Source organism: Corapipo altera, unplaced genomic scaffold, assembly GCF_003945725.1.
Source record: "Corapipo altera isolate COAL_440 unplaced genomic scaffold, ASM394572v1 2b, whole genome shotgun sequence".
NCBI lineage: Eukaryota > Metazoa > Chordata > Aves > Passeriformes > Pipridae > Corapipo > Corapipo altera.
Genome location: NW_020884874.1, coordinates 21,069,274 through 21,089,143, shown reverse-complemented (window position 1 = coordinate 21,089,143; position 19,870 = coordinate 21,069,274). Strand labels below are relative to the sequence as shown.

General features: G+C 38.3%; 1 protein-coding gene across 3 annotated transcripts in view; it reads right to left on the bottom strand.

Annotated features, from left to right (window-relative positions):
- The window catches only part of LOC113941582 (vacuolar protein 8-like), a 33,760-nt gene that overhangs the window by 13,142 nt on the left and 748 nt on the right, over nt 1-19,870 (bottom strand). Inside the window, exons 2-9 of one of the 3 annotated variants that reach the window (XM_027632739.1) lie at nt 15,618-15,701; nt 13,871-14,554; nt 10,635-10,754; nt 9,563-9,682; nt 8,379-8,498; nt 3,282-3,404; nt 2,153-2,235; nt 771-896 (exon numbers count right to left, since the gene is read on the bottom strand). In XM_027632739.1, the coding sequence (XP_027488540.1) occupies nt 771-896; nt 2,153-2,235; nt 3,282-3,404; nt 8,379-8,498; nt 9,563-9,682; nt 10,635-10,754; nt 13,871-14,096 (918 nt within the window). In that variant the 5' untranslated portion in view covers nt 14,097-14,554; nt 15,618-15,701. Of the gene's footprint in view, nt 1-770; nt 897-2,152; nt 2,236-3,281; nt 3,405-8,378; nt 8,499-9,562; nt 9,683-10,634; nt 10,755-13,870; nt 15,702-19,870 lie in introns of all 3 variants that reach the window. The other 2 variants (XM_027632746.1, XM_027632749.1) reach the window with 2 other exon arrangements.

Here is a 19,870-nt window from a genome sequence, read left to right as displayed (position 1 = left end):
ATGAGAGAAGGAGAAAAAGAGCAGTTTCAGTAATGCATGTTCTTGACTATTGTACACAAAATAAACATGACAACTCTAACTTCAGAGAATATATGTTGGCATATGATTTTTTTCAAAGTTTTGATGAATTTTCTTCAACCTCTTAGTATCAGTCATCCTGTTGTTGATGAAGAAGAGCCAATGGGGTTCAGATGTTGGTTTTGGTTTAGAATGTCAGATAAGTTATAGGAAAATGAAGGGAAAGGAATTGTCCCATTTGCTTTGCCTATTTTTTGCCTCCCTTCTACACAGTGTTTGAGGTTCCACCCTTTAAATCCTGTACTGTGGCTTATTGAAGTTCCTTTGATGTGACTCCCAGGAGAGCAAAATTTTCAGGATGTTATTCCTCGAAGCTATATAGTAAAAGTTCCAGATACCAAAAATTAAAAAAAGTAGCATGAAAGATGCTTGACACCTCCTGTCACAGACACAATGATCAAAGACAGAGCCTGGCCAGGGTACTTCACACATGTAGTTTCAAGTTTATAGCATACAGGCCATCCTAGTCTAATGGAAGTGTCCAGGGCAGTGGAACAATTTTAATGATTTCCCTTTGCTTTCTCCATACATTGACCTTGTAGAACCTATGTACCCTCTAATATATCTGTCTTTTCTCATGGGTACCTGTACAGTAGGTAAGCAGAATGGTGTGAGGCTGAAAACTGGAAGCCCAAGTTTATAGCTCTACTTCAATGCTAAGCCTTTACACAAAGGCAAAGCTACAGCTTTACCTTGTCCACAGAAGAGGATAGGAGAGAGATGAGTGTCCGTAGCAGGAATCTGTCACTGGGTCTCAACAAGGCTTTGTGGTGCTGAACGTTGGCTGCCACGTTGCTTAGGGCAGCACAGCTGTAATACTGCAAAGGACCAAGAAAAAGAGTAGAGAGAGAGGAGGTCACAGTGGTGTCATGTTGAAGAGAATACAAATAAATTGGAGAAATGCTCATATTTAGAGTTAAAGAAAATAAAAGTGCTTTTTCATCTTAAGGGTGCTTATTGGGTAGATACAACATGCTGCAGCTACTACAGCAGTCCCACTGTGGCATGTTGGACAAACTCATTAGGACCCTGGCTATTTGGGAATGTCCTGTGCTGCTGCTACGACATGGCTGCTGGCATCTAGGTCATCTGCATTTACTATATTATATGTTTCCATTGATTTACTTAAGCTGGATGTAGTTATTGCCCTAGCATGCCAAGAGATCCTTTCCAAAGGATTTAAATATTAACGCTGAGGAGGACTATACATATAGGAGTATGTATTACTGGAAAGGTGTAATTAGAAGAAACAGGTTGAACTGCAGACAAGGAAATTTTAAGATGAATCTCAGAGAAACCTGAAAATGCTGAGGCAGTTTGCAGAAAGTAATTCCAGAGGGTCCATCCCTTCAGACATTTAAAAAAAAAACCTGAATAGAGATAATAAAACTGATGGAGAAAACTATTCTGTGCTACTCAGAGGACTGAATGAACAAACTAATGGATGGTAAGGCTTACAACTCTGATCCAAAGTTCTTTCATCACCATACTTTTGAACCAAGACCAGTTCTCTGCTGAGTATGCAGAATCACGAAGAGGTATTTTTGGTAGGCATAAAAGAAGATTTCCAGATATTTACAATGATAAGAAAAAGGTCTTCACAAGTTATTTGTTCTCAGAACACTTAGTAAAATTGCTTAGAGTGGAAGATCAAAGTTAGGATGCAAAAAACCCAAAACAAACAAAAGAAAAAGACCCCAAAAAACACCAACCAATGAACCAAAAAAAAAAAAAACCAAACCAAAAAAACAGAGGAAGACCCTATCTGCAACTTGTCTGATGATCTGAAAGACATAAGAAGGTAAGCACACAACAATTCTGTTCATGCATTAATGTGTGCTGGCAGACACTCTTCTGCATCATAAACTTTCTCCTGAGGAGCTAGACAAGTTGAGTATTTTGAATACGCATTATCTGACTGAGCTGAGTTTCACCAAAATGCTCTCACATGTTTTCTGACTTCTTTAGAGAAACCTTCCCTCCTGTCCACCTTTTCACTTCTACAGACTGACGTCTGCGCTCTCCTTACAGTCACACTGTTACTGTTTTAAAATATGACCTGTTTGAGCCATACCTGCACTTCTGAGTCAGGAGATTCCAGCAGCAAGGCAAGAAGTGGTAGGGCTCCTTCCTTGCAAAGGACCTGTTGGATTTTCTCTGCCATTAAAAAGGAAAAAAAAAGTACTGTAAATGTGTCTTTCTCCTCTCCTTCCTTCCTTATCTGGAGGCACCGTTCAAAAGGGATAAGCACAATCCTTGGATTCTAGAAAGTGCTGATGTCCAAATATATGCCAGCCAGTGTGACTGGAGAGTATATAATTTAGAGCTTGTGCAATATTGCAGTATGCAGATATTTTAGCAAAATGACTAGCAGGCTGCCTGATTAAGCTTTTGCTGGTTTTATGCTAAAAACTGTTCTGAGGATCGTAATCACTAGAGAAGCTGAAAAGCCTCAGATATTTGTCTTCACCATGTTTTCTGTGCTTCAAAAGCAAATTCTTTTAAAAATTCTAAATAATAACAGAATTGTATTAGCCAAGTGTATAAGTTGTTGCCAACTGTTTCTTTCCACAAGGTAAGAGTTAAGAGGTGTTACTCATTACTTTATCATTTAACTCTGTGGAATAATGGTATCATCTAGGTAGGTGAGATTTAATGCTGGTTCGTTTCAGAGTTAATGTATGGTTGTGTACATATAATTGCAGAGGACCAAATAACTGCTTTTCATAAAGGTGTTAGCAGATATCCCAGGAGCCTTTAATGTCTGACCCATAATAGTTATATTTTGCAAAATCCAACATCAACTTAGTTAGAACAAGTAAAAAGTTCGTAGAGCTTGATTTTGTTTGATAAGATTCTGAGATTGCTTCAAAGTACTACCAAATGTGCTGCTAAATTTTATGCCAAGTTATGTTTTTAACAAATGTTTTTGGTTCTTTTTTCTATTTCTTTGATTATTTAAGTATTCATACACTAGCCCTTCGGAGTTGAAAATCAATCCTTTCTGTTCTGCTATTAAGCAAAAAAAAAGGCCTGTATCAGCTAAACTTAAATCATCAAGCTATGGTATCAACATGAATGCCATATGCAGAGGAAATGACGCTTAGATATGCTTTAATCTTGTTTTAACCCTTTTAGATTGTTTTTCTATCAGTGAGAAATTTTCTTTCAGCAATTTAGGTAAACCATTAGTCCGAAAATACCTGATTGTGTGAGGTTGAGAATAGCACCAACTGCATTTTGTTGGACTCTGGGATCATAGGACTTGGCAAGAGACAGTAGGGGTGTAACTCCTCGAGCAGCACCAATAGCCTCTCGGTTGGACTCTGGAGAAAAGAATGAGACAAAGAAAGAAATACTTAGTGCCATCCTACTGTGAGCCAGGAGCAGGACAACTAGCGGGACTTGTCCTTCGGTGTTTGCTTCTCTGATTCTTTGGTATATATCAAAATTTCTCCACATGCTCAAAGGTAACTGTTAAAAATTCCAAGAGCTAAATAGGAAAGAAACCAACTCATGAGTTCTGGATTAGCTATAGATCACAGCTGGTTCAATGCTTTTGTTTTGTGACTAGGATAAATAAAAAAAAAAGGACTGTAAGTACCCTTAAACAGGTTAACAAAGTGTCATACTTGTCTCATACCCTTGGTATGTCTGATCAAGCTATTTACAGTGTGACAACAAAAACTACATAGTTAACTGCAGGTAAGATTGAATTCATTTAGTAGGGTATATTCAGGGCCAATTTCTCTCTTTGAATGTCCCTATGTCACTCCTTTGACAGCTACAAACAAGGCAGAGGTTTCTAAAGACAGAATTTGATTTAACCCCTGAAATTTGAAAATATGCCTCTTCTCTGAAGTGCTGGTGATTCCTTGCATGGCAATGCATTAAGTTGTACAGTTGTATCCTGGAGTAGAAGGAGAATTCAAAAAAAATCTGCAGAGTCCCTTGAGACTCTTGGATAAAAACTGGGGGAAAAAACCCAAAACATATAATACTTAATGCTGTAAAATTAACTATATACAATAAAATACTATATATCATATTTATATACTATGTATATAAGCATACTACATACGATGAAGTTATACTATGTTATGAAATATAATTTAGGAGAAAGAATCTACTTTTAGTTCTGAACTTCCTGAAGGTAGCCTCAGCTGTGCAGTACAGAAGGGAATCCTTCTATTATGCTCTTCCTTACCCCTTTACCATGAGGCCATCAAAACACTGGCAACAAGTAACCTGCTGCCACACTAAGACAACTATGGTCCTATCCCCTTTACTATCTTATTTCTATCTCTATATTTTCTGTATTTGTGTCTTATAAGCACATTAGTGGCTAATTTTGAAAAAATAAGGTGTTGGCAGTGGTGTTCTTTGATGTCGATGAGATTTATATGGGAATTAGACCATTGATTAATTCTCTTCATACCATAGTACACTGCAGACTATTCTATAAAAGGAAAAAGCAAAGTCTACATCTTTCATTGTTTATATAAGCCAAACTGCCACTGAAGACCATAGGAGTTTTAGTAGAGTATTGCTTCATTTACATACATTTATAGACAGTTTAAACAATGGCCAGTCTCTGGAAGTTTGCTGAGAGAAACACGAAGCAGAACAGAACAAAAAAAAAGAAGGTATTCAGATAAGATCAAGTCTTCAGGTGCCAACTAACTTAGAGAGTTACGAGAACAAAGCTATTATTTTTATACCTGGAGCCTATCTAATAGGGAACTGGCACAAAGAGATAATCCAGGATATTTATTCAAGTATAGTTCAGATAGCACTTTAATATACCAAGACAAGTAATCTTCTGTCATCATATGAGTATTTTATACTCAAGGAAAGACCTTTTATCCTGGAAAAACATTTTGAGCAAAATAATTGTTCTGAGAAGGGTAATGTATTTAAAAATAGCTTTTCCACGTAGGAAGCTATTATTCTGGTGAAATATTCTGGTCCATTTCATAGACAAGCCTTCCTCTAATCTAAGCCGCCTACATACTATTCTTTTGTTTCCCTCAGCAGAAGCAGAAATTCTTTTGTGTGGCTCCAACTGATGGAAACCAGTCTGGTGTGATGTAAATTAATCAGCTGAGTAAAAAAGGTAAAAGGATTGAGAATTCAGGTATCACTGCTTCCTTTGCTCTTGCACACAATACACTCCATGAATGTTTGTAAATGTGGGAGAGAACCTCACATTTGAGCAAAGGGATTATAACCATTTGGACTTGGGCAAATTCTTTCTTCCATCTAGATAGATATTGTGGATGAACACTGTTGTGTCAAGTTATGACAGACTGGTTGGAGAGACTTATCTCACATGTCTTACATGTGTAACTGTACTATCAACTCTGTCAGAGATGAGGCAGGTTAGATCTAGATGTTTCTCTCTCGGACCACCTGTTTATCTTAAATAATGCAGTCCCTCCACTGATGCCCCTTGGAATGCTTTTTGAAGGAAACCACGTGTTCAGATGCTACTCTAAAGTAGGGAAATCAACAGCATCTACTCAAGCTGTGTTTGAATAGCTCACCTCAAAACTGCATTTATAAATTCTTTCTTTCTACTCTCTGACATTTGTGTGCTTGAAAATTCTTCTATCAGAACAGCTTTGAATGTGCTCTACACTTAGTGCATCCTCATTTTAGCTTAATGCACGTGTTCAGGCCTCCCTAAACCCTGAAGCTGTGAACATTTAGTTCTGTTCTGGTATACTTTGAGAAGAGTTCTTATCCCAGAACTGATTACTTTCACTCACTGATTGAAAAGCTACAGATAATTACAAAACGCATGTGTCCTTTTGCTGCATGGACAAATACTGGTGTTGGAACAAACTAACCTTCAAGTCATGTTCATCTGAATGGGTTGGTTTGCACTTCTTATTTTTGGCTACCTATTGCAGCAGGTAAGTACCAGACAATCCAGCTTACACATAACTTGCAGTCACATTGCTAAACAGCTTCACTGTGTGCATAGCCTTGCATGCTTGTTGTAGCAGAATTAAGACCATTCTTAGACACAGAATTTTAGTCACCTTCAAGCTATCTAAGGATCTTCCTAATTTGACTGTGCTTCCATACGTCTCTTTTTGCATGAATGGCTTACTTGAAAGATGTGACTGAACAGGATACTTTTATCAAGCAGACACTTCAAAATATCATAGTCTGTGAGTTAAAATTAAAATAAACCCTAGAAAATTGCCTCTTGCTTTAGTCTCATTGCTATGGTAGCTAAATATCGTCTGAAAAACAGATAGACCCAGTCCCTCCAAATCCTGATTTAACTGGGACAGAGATACTCAACACTTATCAAATGCCAGGCAGCAACCCAGCCTATGCACTTGCAGGACTGCCTACCTTTCCTGTCTAGTTTGAAAGCTTCTTGAGAGCTTAATTTGAACTACTTGTGCTCAGAGGGACACTGGCACTTAAGGGAGTGTGCAAAGGCATTATGTGACCACCTTCAACAGGGAATGAAGGTGGACTGGTTCTGGAGTAGCTGAGGGTTCCCTATATTCCAGGATAAAGATATCTAGAAGGGAGAAAGTGCCTTCAGGACTAAGTAACATCCTTAGGTCCCCAAACAAGTCACTTTCTCTGTGGGCTACTTAAAACAGGTGAAGGGATACCTCTGTAAATTTTCAGGGCCATAACTTCAGTGACCATACAGAAAAAAAGTCCTTCTAGTGCCAGGTACCTAAAATTTTAGTGATGCCATGCCTAATTGAGACACTTAAATGAGGCAATTTGCATTCCACACAAAGCAATGTTGTATGCAGAATTCTTAACCTGACTGTAATAATATACAATGCCTAAAAATAAGTTCCTAAGGGAAAAGTGTTTAAAAATCTGAAAATACACACACAAAAAAAAGGTGGGATAAAATGCAGATCAGCACTTTCATGTAGTTGCATCCTGCTTATCCACTTCCCTTTTGCAACCTAAATACTTAAGTGAGAAATGAACACTGTCATCATGCTTCTCTCAACCTTCTGGGACAACCTCCTATTCTGTAGAGGAAAGCTGGTAGAATAAATACTACAGGGAAGGAAATAAATGTTATTTATGGCTTTTATACAAACTTGTACACAAATTGTACAGTAGAATTACACGGTTTGCACAAGGTAGAAGTAGTCAGACTAACTTGATAACCTTTCTTTTGGTAACTGTGGTTGAACTGTCTGGATACCAGGAAAATATTTATATCATAATATGAAACATGCATAGTTAAGCAAAAGAAGTTGATGACAAATGCAAGTAGTACATGATGGATAACAAACTGACTGAAACCAAGCTGGCAACAAGTTTTGCTGAATGGGAATGACCACCTGGAGTAGGCCACAAATGGAATTCCACTGGTCTGTAGCTGGTTTTGAACCAGAAAGTTAATATACAAAGGTGTGAGTGCAAAACTGTCAATGCAGTGGAGGACTGGAATATTTTACAAATAACAGACAAGTTAGAAAACTGGAGCAACAGAAACAGAATGAAACCTTATAGTACAAAATGCAGGGATGTGCACTTGGAAACATTTGTGGTAGACCCTCAATTAATTGGTATCTGCCAGAAATTGCAGCAGAGGAGGAGAAAGATTAAGTGATTAAGTCAGCTGCAGGATGACAACATCACCATGGCACGCTCACCAAAACAGCGGGTGTTAGTTATCATGAGATGTACCACAAAACATATTTTCCTAGGTGCCACAGCTGAAATACTGCACATTTCTCGTGACTTCGCTTTCAGAAGACATGAATGCAAAACGGAACTCCCACAGCATTTATGTATATCTTGGGACTGTAACAAAAATGCCTGAGGTCTATGGTATCACAATACAGCAGATGCAAATGCTATGTTCATTCCTGGAACATATCATTTACACCCAGAAGGACTATGAAGATGAATGGAGAGTACTTACAAGGAGTCTTAAAAGAGCTTGGCTTTCTTGGTCTAGTAAAATGAAGGAGCCTCATCAGCATAGACCAGAGAGATAGAACTAATGAAGCAAAAGCCAAGGTAGACATTAATTAAGATAAGCTGGTCATGAATATATTTAGGATGAAAATCAGAGAAAGGTTTGTAATCATAAGAGAATGAAGGTCAGAAACACTAAGAAAAATTCCTTAATTGGAATATCAAAAGGTTGAATTTATAATGTGGGAATACCAAAACTTGCTGCTGCATCTTATGACTCTTAAACCAAATGTAAATAGGTTGTTTTTTCTTGAAATGTGATCTAAGAGTTGGATGAATTCATTGCAGATGATAAAGGGAAAGAACAGCACACTCACCTGAAACAGCCAAAGTCATGATGCAGGCACAGGAGTTACACTGGACAGTGGGATCCTCTGACTCAAGTAGATCCAGAATTGGCTCAAGTAAACCCATTTTAACAACTAATTCTTTGTCAACTATTCATAAATTCAGGAAAAATAATGGACAAATAAAAAAATAAATAGTTAGTGCCTCTGTGGAAAGAATATACCATTCTTTGACTGTTTTCAGAATCTGTATTATGATTATACAAAACAGATCTAAGATGGAAACAGTCTGATAGTCACTCACAGTCCCTAGCTTGGTTTGCTCGATTCCTCTTCAGACTCATGCAAGAGTGTAAGAGATGTTCAGAAGTTCTAGGGTAGAAGGTCCCAAATATTTCTGTTAGAAATTCTGTTTACAAACATAAGGGTAATTTTGGAAAGAGCAACTGCAGCTTTCCAATAGGTTCACAATTTACTCAACACTCCCCTCACTGTTTTTCTTCCCTTTAAATATTATTTTTTACTTGTTAATAGTGACATGATATTATTTGCAGCAAAATCCTTTAAAAAAAGCAAAGAAAAAAGGTAGCTTCACTGAAGACTGACCCCATCTTCTGTTGTTATGGGATTGAGTGATGAAATACTTGTGGCCCAGGTGCCAGGAGTGCAGTAGTAGATGCAACAAGGACTCTGTTGACCAGGTGTGAGGTGTTCGTGCCCTGTCTATCAACATAAACTTTATTGGGAAGTTTTTCTTCTGCAGATCCCAGATCCTATTTCAATTCCATTTGCCCTATTAGTTACAGAAGAAAGTGAATTCTACTAAATGTTTTAACCTTTTTTTTATCTCCAAGAAATTAAGGTCTAGTTCATAAATAACAAGAAAATGAGCACTGTCTCATAGATAGAGCTTATTTCTAAGAGTTTTATCTGTTGTTTGAAAAGGCAAGTGTTGGGCTCTCAATCCAAGAATGAGAATAGAATTCCCACACCAGTCTGGGAATAATTTATCAGCCTTTGCGCACAGATTTAAGAACTCTTGCCACATGATATAATCAGCTGGAGGAATCTTATATGTCTTGGTCCCACTAGAACACAGAAAAAGTAATTTAGATTTGTGTAGACCTGGGTGTGTAGATGTGCCTTCCTTCTATATGAGTCTGGCTGAAGAGATACTTTTTCACCTGAAGAGAGATGTGCTGTTAATTACTCACTGTGTCCTTCCAGCAAGAAGTTGACAAGGGACAAGGAAGACATCTGCTGCACCTCCAGGTCAGCAGATCGTAGTAAGGCATAGAAGGGTTCCAGATGCTCCACAGGCAGGGGGATGTTCACTGCAAGAAAGAGAGGAAATATTCATGAGTCTCATTGCTCACCATAGTCACATTTTTTCCCTTACTGATCTTAAGCCTCAGGTGCTCCCATACATAGGCTGAGTGGTATTCCCCTTCATTTAAATTCCACTGCTATTAGCAAACAGGGCAAGTTTCCTGAAAAGGTTTTGAATAATCAAGTACTTCAAAAACATCATGGGAAGGAAAGCAGTATGCCTTGCTACAAAGCAAGTCATTCTGCCTCACAGCAGGTCCTTGTGTTGTGGCTACCTGCACTTTTTATACAGCAAAAAATACACGGGATAAAGTTATTACGCCATGTGACAGAATATTCTCTTTGAAGTAAATTTAAGACAAACAAATAGATAATAAATTGCAACCCGCTTGTTGCTGGTATTTCTACCTTTTTTTAGAGGCCAAAGTCTTGCTGGAATTTTATTTGGGATATCTAGGTTGACTCCTAACCATTTACAAATTTCCTCAGGAGCCGAGCGCTCCCACAGAATAGTTGGGACAAAGGAGAATGTTTCCTTCATAAACTTTCACTACAATCTGGCCTCCAGAACTTTGTCCTCTCTTTCAAAGATTATATGATATGAAATATTAGCTGGTCACTATGCCCATTTCCTTCCACTATATTTTGACTGTGTTGCTCTCAGGAGATTCAGTATACACTAAGTACTTTGAGTTCTACTGAGTTTTACAGAATTATTACAATTACATAAATGACAGTCGTTTATAATCATAAGAGATATCTCCTCACAGCAAAACCGTGAATTGACTCTGCCTACATGGCAATGACAGAATTTCCATTTTCCTTAGCAAACAACATAGCATGAAAAAAAAAAACCAACCCCAAACTCCTTAATAAATCAAAGGGAATTTCACAGTTGGAAATAATACTTTTATTTATAATTATGTGAAAATTTTCCAATGCACTGAGATAACTTACTGTGCTGACTCATATGCAGGTAATAGAGGGCAGCTGACTGCTGTAAACCTGGGTTTTCTGAAAAGGCTAAGGTCCTCAAGGCCTCCAGGGAGTCCTTTCCAAGGGGTGACATTTCAAAACCTAAAGATGTACAATGACAGCACAGGCTTAATTACACCTGAAAAGGGTTAGTTTACAAAAATGCATTAAAATTTATAGCCAACCAAACACATAAGGATTTTTGTACTGCAACAACTCCATAAAGCTCATCTACCCTTATTCACGTTTCCATGAGCAGAAGCAATAGATGAATTTGGAATAACATGTTCTTAGTAATGCCTCTTGTAAAGCTCTCAAAGCTAGTGATTCAAAGCAAGATAAATTATAATTTTTAAACACTTTTTTTAATGTTATCTAATATAAATGCAGGTGTTCTTGTTCTCCATAAAAATCTTTATCTTTTTCCGAATTACAGAAGATGTTTGTTAAAAAAAAATCTACTGAACGTCATGTTCTTAGTTATGAACTATAGAAAGAGTATATATTTTTAATTTACTACATTTGAAGTTCACTGTGTTTCCAATCTTGGGTATTACAATAATACCCAATCATTTTTTACAATAAAGAATTTAAGGGAATAGCAACATGGATTGCAAATAGATTTGCCTCGGGGTCTAGCATGAGTCTACCTGTACTTAAGTATGATAATTCCCCTATGAATAAACCAGATGTTCAACAATAGCCATCAAGAAACAGCAGTCATGTGTGACTTCTGAAAGTCACTGTATAAAATAATGTGTGAAATGGAGCAGCAGAGAGGAAAATAAAAGGGACATTGAACCAATGCTCAGTAGTATGAACTGAGCTGAAAAAGTAATGTAGTATAAATTGACTGGTGAAGTACACAACTATAAGATATGTTTTCAGGCAACGGATTAAAGCTATGCATTAATGACTGAAACATCTCTTTGAAGCATATCTAGCTACTTTACCTCCCATAGGAGAAAGAGATGTGAGGGTTGTGAGGGACAGGAGCTTTCATGCCTCTATGCAAAACTCAGCCAATATCTCATGCCATTAGAAGCTGCTGGCATGTCAAGACTAGCTAACTCCTACTTTCAGGATTAGGTAAGTGAGCTTCGCTTCATATAAAGATCAATTTTCTTTAATAATTAACAATACACACAAAGGGAAGGACTGGCCTGTGTGTGAAGGTTTTAGAGAAAAAAACCAAAAATCTCTTCATGTGGTTTAATTCTGGCCCTTACACACTGACTATCTGAATCTTCCACATATCTCTGTTTTTGTTTGGGAGAGTGATAAAGCAGAAACCACTCAAAATCTTCACCTGCCTATAATATCAAACATTTGCCGCCCTAGCTAACAGGTGAGTATGATGATCAATCATGAAGTCTCTCCTTGCATGCAAATTGTCCAAACACTGGCTTCCTGCTTATTACAATTTATTCAGAACTAAGGACGGGCTTGCTCCATCTTGGAATAAAATACACAGGTGAATGTTAAAGTAAGAGGGATGTGTCTTGGTTCTCTTTGCGAGGTTTCCCTGCCTCCATCTATCTTGGCACCAGGATTTGGTCACTCAGAAAACTGACCTTGGTTCTGCTTCTTGGGTGCTGTGTATGTCCTGTCATGGACAGTGGGACCTCCCTGAAAGCACACATTGCCATCTGTGTACTGCTGTCAGAGAAGCTCTAGGCTTCCTGCTGCTGTACCCCAACTCCTGAGGATCCAAGCCAGACCAGCCTTTTGAAGACTGATCTCAGAGAAGAAAGGATCTCTCCAGGAAAACATACACTTGGTCTTTACAGGAAGCACCAGTGGGTGCTGCAAGGGGCCATTCTGGCCCCACCACTTTTTCCAGAGCACCCCTTCATTACACCTGATCTATCAGCTGAGCTGGGATACTGCCAAGACAATCTCATACAGTCAGGAGCATGCTAGCCTTTGAAGAAAAAGTTCAGCTGTGGAAGATCTCCACTGTATAACAAGCTAAAAGATCCGGCCCTATTCTGGGTATCAATGTCAGGATTTAACCAGTGTTTAAGGTGCAACAATTAGTGAACCACAGCAGCAGCACAGGACCCACCATTTTCATGGGTAATGACACCAGCTAATACCAGCTGAGGTTAATTCACACATGCTGCCAACAACCAGCGTCACAGCAATTATTGCAAAGGTTGTTCCGCGACAGATTATTTCAAACAGCGTTAACTGTGTCACACCGAGGAAAAGCGTCTCTCCTGGTTCCCCTCACATGTTAGTTTTATGTTCCCAAAAAGGCAAGTAAAGAAATAGTAGTTTGTGTTCCACACCTTTCACACAAATGAAAGTAAAAGGCTATGCAATTCTGTGTAGTAGCTTTAGACCAAAGTAGCCAAACTTAAAATAATATACCCAATCAGCTGTGAGACACAGCAAAACCAAACAAGCAATGGCCCCTATCTAAGCTTGAGACAAGGACTGGTTTTAGGTTGGACAATTGACAAAATACACTCATATAAGATGACTGCAGCAGTGAAATAAAAAAAAAGAAGTTTTCTTATTGATATTGTTGTATCTTAGGACAGGACAAAGAGGACATCACAAATAGATAAACAGGGGAATTAGGCAGGTAGCCTGTAAAACAAAAGAGACAGATGAAGAGTTATTGATATACTTTTATTCGAGCAGAAATCCATGACTGTGCTTAAGCCTGGTCTCTAAAATATTTGCACAAAAGCACAGTTTCTTAGAATCCTGGGAACCCAACTATGCTTGTCCCAAGGTGACTTTGACCTTCCTCGTATATAGCTCAGACACCCCTAGCACAAGTCCAAGTGTTCTGCAATCAGCCAACATGGAGGTGTTCAACTGTGCACATCACACTGTGATCTGCCTGCTCACAGCTCAGCACTCAGGTCTTGGCACAGCTCCCCTCTAGCTCCGTGAGCTCAGTGACTGACTTAAAAGAACTAACTTCAATTACTAGAAGGACTCACTTTTATGAAACATGGGTTATGTACTAAGAGTGGTAGCAGAGCAAGAAAGTGACTGACCATTTCTACCTAGATCCAGCTGTGCGACCACTTGAGCTCTTGGTGTCCTGTACACAAAGAAAGTGTTCTGTTACTCTGGCCTTTCCTACATCATCACCAACTGCCCGTGCCAGAGCAGATCAGCTAGCAATCTGCTCTCGACCCACAAAATCAACCTCCTTGTTCTTTCACAACCCTTTAGAAAAAGACAAGTCCTCTTACCGGTTTCAATGTGCTGCAGAAACTCCTGTGCTGTCACCCTCTCATGGGGCTGTAGGATGGGCTTGTACAGCTGTCTGGTTTTAGAGCTGTTTTGTTTTAAGCAGGAGCATTTGCTTATCAGAATCAAGCATTCCTTGACACTGTGCACCAAACCAGAGGACATCCTCTGAACAAAGGCTACGAAGTCCCGCAGCAGCTGCATGCATCGTCCACATAGTTGACCCATTCTTGTTCCAACAGCAGCACCAAGCAAGAAGAAAACTAAGGAGATGGAAAGAAAAGTTTCTTCTCAACTTGTCCACTTTTTGCACTAGCTAGCTTCCTCAGTGTTTGTTCTGTCTTACAGAAGCTAACATCACACCATATGCGACTGCTGTAAAACAGACAATCTTCTGTGTCCAAAAAGCTACATTTTACAAGACTGGTTTCTGCAGATCTCCCAGATTGTACAAATTATTATTTAAAAGGCTTGACTGGAGACACGATCAAACACTTTACTTGAAGAAAAATAAAATAATTACCTAAATAGAGTCTGTGGAGAACAAATGGAGTTTAAATCCCGGAGCATCCACCAACGACTTCATGAGGTTAGAAAAGCTCTGGAAAACGCAACCTCAGTTTTTGTAAGACAGCCTTCCACATGAAAGGTAGGCACCACCTTGCCTGCATGAGTACAAGCTGCAGCTACCAATGGGAGAGGAAGATTAAAAAAAAAAAAGAAGGAGAAAGTGAACAGGTTTTTCCAGTTTTTGCTGAAGCACAGACCAGAACAAAGGCGCTGTTGGACAAACAACTCATAACTCAGTCAACTGAGACTTTGCAAATCAACAAGAATAGAAAACTGGTAAAAAAAATTACAGTGGCCAAATGAATTTAGCACTGTTTTCCTCCTGTCAAGCAAGTCCTGCAAAGTGAGCTGGATAAGCTAGCAATGGGAGAATACAAAAATTATCTGCAGTATTCATGCAGAGAAAGGAAGCAAAAGGAAAATGAGCAGTTCTTCCTTTGCTCCATCCTTTTGCTTAATTCACCATTCTAGTGCATGTGCCCGCCCTTGGTTGAACAATTTTACAAATTACCCTAGTCTAGTTAATGTAGCATGAAGTGATATTTGTAATATTGAGGTTTCCAGTAAAATCTGGTTTGATTCAAGATCACCTTAATTAGGGATCCTGTAGGTACTGGTCTTCTGAGTGTTGATCACTTTTATAAACTTCTTCTTATTCATGGATTTGATAGATTTATTCTAACTTTTGCATTTGATACATTTATTGGTAAGTATTAGCCTTACTGTCCTTTAATAGATCTTTTGTTTCGAAATAAATCACGTTTGAAAATCAACTTTTTGTTTTGCATCCATCTCCAAGCACTCATGAACAGGCTCACCCAAATCTCACTGGTCTGTCCAGCTACTGCTATTTCTTCTCTTACTTACACATGATGTACTTTTCCTAAACACAAGTATCACATGGTAACTACACCAGTAAACCAAAAGGTATGAGACCTCTAATACATAATGCAATCCATTACAAACAATCAGGACTTTGATTTTTCTGGCTACTTCCTTGACCAGTTCTGCAAGCCTACTGAGTTCTGACCTCTGTTTTGCTTCTTAATATTATCAAAAGCAAGGTTAATATTTCTGTTTTCTCACTATGTCTTCTGGATCCTTTCAAAAGGGATCTTCTCAAGCATGGGGAACCCATGTGATCGTCAGGTCCTACTTCTGCCACTGCTTGCTCTTCACCTTTTGCTTACAATCTTCCAGTCTTCAGCCTTCATCTAAAAGCAGATCCCAGTAATCCATTGCATCCTCCTTCTACCTCTTACTCTGTTCTGTATCATGAATAGTAAAGTTTAATTGGGAGGCATTTTAAAGGTAGTTTGAACTGTACTGCACTGAGATGAGAAAAAACCAGAACTGTTTCAATGAAACATTTTTTAGTAATGACTGCATTTCTGTAACATGTTCTTCCTAAGCATTTCAAAACTTATTACAAACACTAAAACAGCTTTTCAATATATCTGTAAGGAAGATATTCCTAAAAACGTTTAAAAACAAATTTCAGAGGTGCTGAGCTCTTGAAATTCCATTTTAAAGAAGTGCATAACACCTGAAAATTAGTGTATAACTTGCCTGAAGGCATAATACTCAGGTGTCCCGATACCTAGTTTGATGATTCAGTCAGGAAATTGTTCTTTGGTTTGAAACCATTACTTGAAAGATAGTGTAGAAGGCTGGTTTGTGGGTCTTTAAACATACTCTGAATTCACAATAGCTGCTGTAAAGGTAAAGGTTATAAATGCAATGTTTTTGATTAGTTTCATGACCTTAATATGTTTCCTTTTCTGACTGAATAAAATGTCATCTCAAGTCTGCAGGAGGAGAAGATATAGTAGTACTCTAATAGTGCTAAACCGTTTTGATTTAATTCTTCTACAGAACATGTTTCAAATACTAAGCATCCCACATTCAACATCATCATTTTTTTTTCTCCAAGGAAAAGAAAAATCAGTTCCTTTGCAAAATGTTAAAAAAGCGTCTCCAAAGCATTTCCATTCAGGTGTGTGCAAAAGAGACTTTCAAGCAGTAACATTATTGTATGAAGGCTATCTGGAATTCTGTATAAATTGCATTTGGAAGTTTAAATCTATTTGCCAAATAATAGATGAATGCTGTAGTTAAATGGTACTTTCAGTGGAGAGCTTCCACTGGTCCAGCATTTTATCTGCTGTGTAGCTTGTCTACAAACTACAGAAAATACTACTTTTGAGTACAGTCTCTTTAGCATCTGACACAGTGGGTTCGTTTTGTTTTGAATCAAGAACAGAAAATCTCAAAAATACATTTGTTCATTTGCTATTTCGCTCATGCAGCACGCCACTACTTGAACCACTTCTTGTAACAGAAATTCCTTAATTTGCAGTGGTGCACAACTTTTGGTTGCCCACAAGTTCACTGGTACTGGAGAGATGTATACAAATAATCTCTATACTCCTCTTTCATATATCACTTAGAACCTCTTCATACTAACAGGACACAAAACACCCTCAGGCTCTGACATGAATATCGGAAAAAACAGGTCAGCTTTATCTGAGATATGGTAGCAAAATTATAGCTCCAGGTTCTGGATTTTATAAATAGTGTTATAACTGTGATTTTAATAAATGGAAAAAGGATTTTTGGGGAGTGTAGAGGAGAGACAGTGATTGAAAACTTATGTAGTCTTATTTGACTTGTGAGCCAGTCAAGTGAGAAAACAGATACTTACACGCTTAAACAGCAGTAAATGGAATTTCACATTACTCAAGAATCCAAAAATCTAAAAGATTTAACTAATTGAATTTGCATTTTATAAATTTATCCCATGACATTTTTTATTGCAACTTTGTCTTATACACATTTCTTTCACTCTCTTCTCTCTCCTTCCTGTTCAAGGGTGAGAAAATCACTGTACAGTTTAGAAAGCTGTATGATGGCTGTGCATTACTGCTTGGTTAGGAACAGATGTGATTTTAAAGGTTATAGCTCCCCTAATGCCTAGCAGGTCTTTATTGTTCCCATACCTGCAGTTAAGGCCTCCTCACTTGTACTAATTCAGTGCAACTGCTCTGTAAACTGAACAATTTCCAGATCTATGAAATTTTGTGACTACGAAATACCAACAGAAAACAATCAACAAACCATAGGACTTAAGTCCTCAAACTGGACCTACCATTAACAAAAGAGTAGAATAAAATAATGAATTTCAAAAAGATGACTGGGGAAGCAGAACGACTGTAAAGCCTGAGTCTAATGTGTGCAATTTACATTACTACTGAGCTCTTTTATATATTTTGTGTATATATATATATATATAATACATATAACAAATATATATAAAAATATATACTTGTGTACGTGTGTATGTATGTATATATTCACCACTACAATTTCAGGAGGAATTCAGATGAACAGTAATGGACTACAGTCATTTAAGGAGGTAGGAAGTCAGAGGTAAGGACTTGATAGATTGATTGCCAGAGGTTACTTCATTGCAAAGCTTCATTTGCATTCATTGTAATTTTGTAGGGTATAAAGGAAGTTGTTCTCACTGCATCAAATTCCTTGGCTGAGGCATTTGCTCATTCTCCTTCAGAGGGAGAGTGCCATCTACTGAAGCATCTCCTTGACACAGCTTCCTTGAACCTTGTCCCACTCATGGATTGACAAAATCCACTCAAAGGGGTTGTAAAATGGAACAAGGTTTTAACAGAAGGAGCAGCTGCTATAGATGTGGATGTCTTGTAAAGTACCAGCACCACATAAAGGACCAGGCCAAAGATGGTAAGTAACACCACTGACTTGTGCAAGTCTGTGCTACAGTTTTTTAAGAGATTAAAGACAGCCTTTTTGTGTGTTTCTTCATTCCTAGTAAATCTTTGGAACTGAGGTTATATTATCATTCTGTAACTCTTAGGAGTGGCATTTCCTGATGAGAAAATCCAGTTTCACTGCTGTCTACTAACGATGGACTTTACTACTCATTTCCTGTTTCTATGTTAGTGCTCAGAAGATGTACAACTTTGCAGCCCTCTCACTGAACGGTGAGAACATCTGCTAACAGTCACCAAGGGTCTGGCTTGGGCTGGTGATAACACAGTATTATTGTACTGCTTTGTCTTTATGTATCTTCATGTATCTTCCCATTGCCTTGCACTGCATATTTTATTGTAAATTTTCTGGACTATTGCTGTATTCAAATAAAGCAGCAGTTTGTGTCATGCCCAGAGTTACTGTCTCCTAGGATAATAATAAGCACATAAATTGAATTATTTTTGGGATTTTTTATTGCTTAGTAGCAAAAGATAGTGCCTCTGAAATATCAAAGGCAGGTCAGAAGTGCCTACGTACCTTAGAGGTTTGAACAAACTGTATAAAAACTGTATAAAAATAATCTCAAATTTTACAAGATAAATTATCCCAATTTTACAGGATAAATTATAGTCAGGGCATCAAGAGGAAAGGGAGACCAGTCAGGTTGTATTTCATATCAATACCCCTAGAAAGCCACTGCTTTGATGTGTTTCAAAGCACAGGTGCATGTCCTGCTGTTTTTGCTACAAAGGGGCTGCACTGAAGGATCACACAGCCCAAATGTCAAAAGTTTGGTAAAACAAGGAGTGAACAAAATTTCAAAACAACTTGCATTAATTGTCATTAAACAAATATATTTGAAATAATTAAAATATATTTTCAAAAAGTTTCATGTTATAGTTCGTTTCCTCTGGGCATATAGCACTTTGTCTTGAATACAGTGGAGAACTGAAAGAGTAGAGGTCTCCGCGCTTTCTGTCCCAATAAGATACATCTCATGTATCTTATGTTGGCTTATGTCCCACAAATCTTTGTTGGTGCCAGCGGGATTGAGTGCACCCTCAGCAAGTTTGCTAGTAACACTAAGCTGAGCGGTGTGGTTGACAAACTAGAGGGAAGGGATGCTATCCAGAGGGACCTGGACAGGCTTGAGAGATAGGACTGTGTGAACCTCATGAAGTTCAACAAGGCCAAGTGCAAAGTCCTGCACATGGGTCAAGGCAAAAAACTTAAGAGTTAGTTGCCCAGAGAAGCTGTGAATGCCTATCCCTGGAAATGTTCATGGCCAGGCTGGATGGGGTTTTAAGCAACATGGTCTAGCGGAACGTGTCCCTGCATGAACATCCCACCCATTCTCAGGACCATTAAGAAATAGGAGAAGGTGTATTGCATGCAGCCAAATCCCGTGACGGTTCTGAAAACAGTTCATTGTCACAGATCAAGGAGCCTCCTCCTAATAGTGCCTTATTGTTGGTTACAGCAAAAGGTGTAGCATGTGTGCTGCACTTGAGGTACAGGTTAGTTACCGCTACCCCTGCAGAAGGGAAAAAAACCTTAAAAGGAGTTTTGTCCCTCTCTAGGCCAGACCATTCATCAGTTAACCACAGCTGGTGAGAACTAAAAGCTTTCACTGTATTTATTTC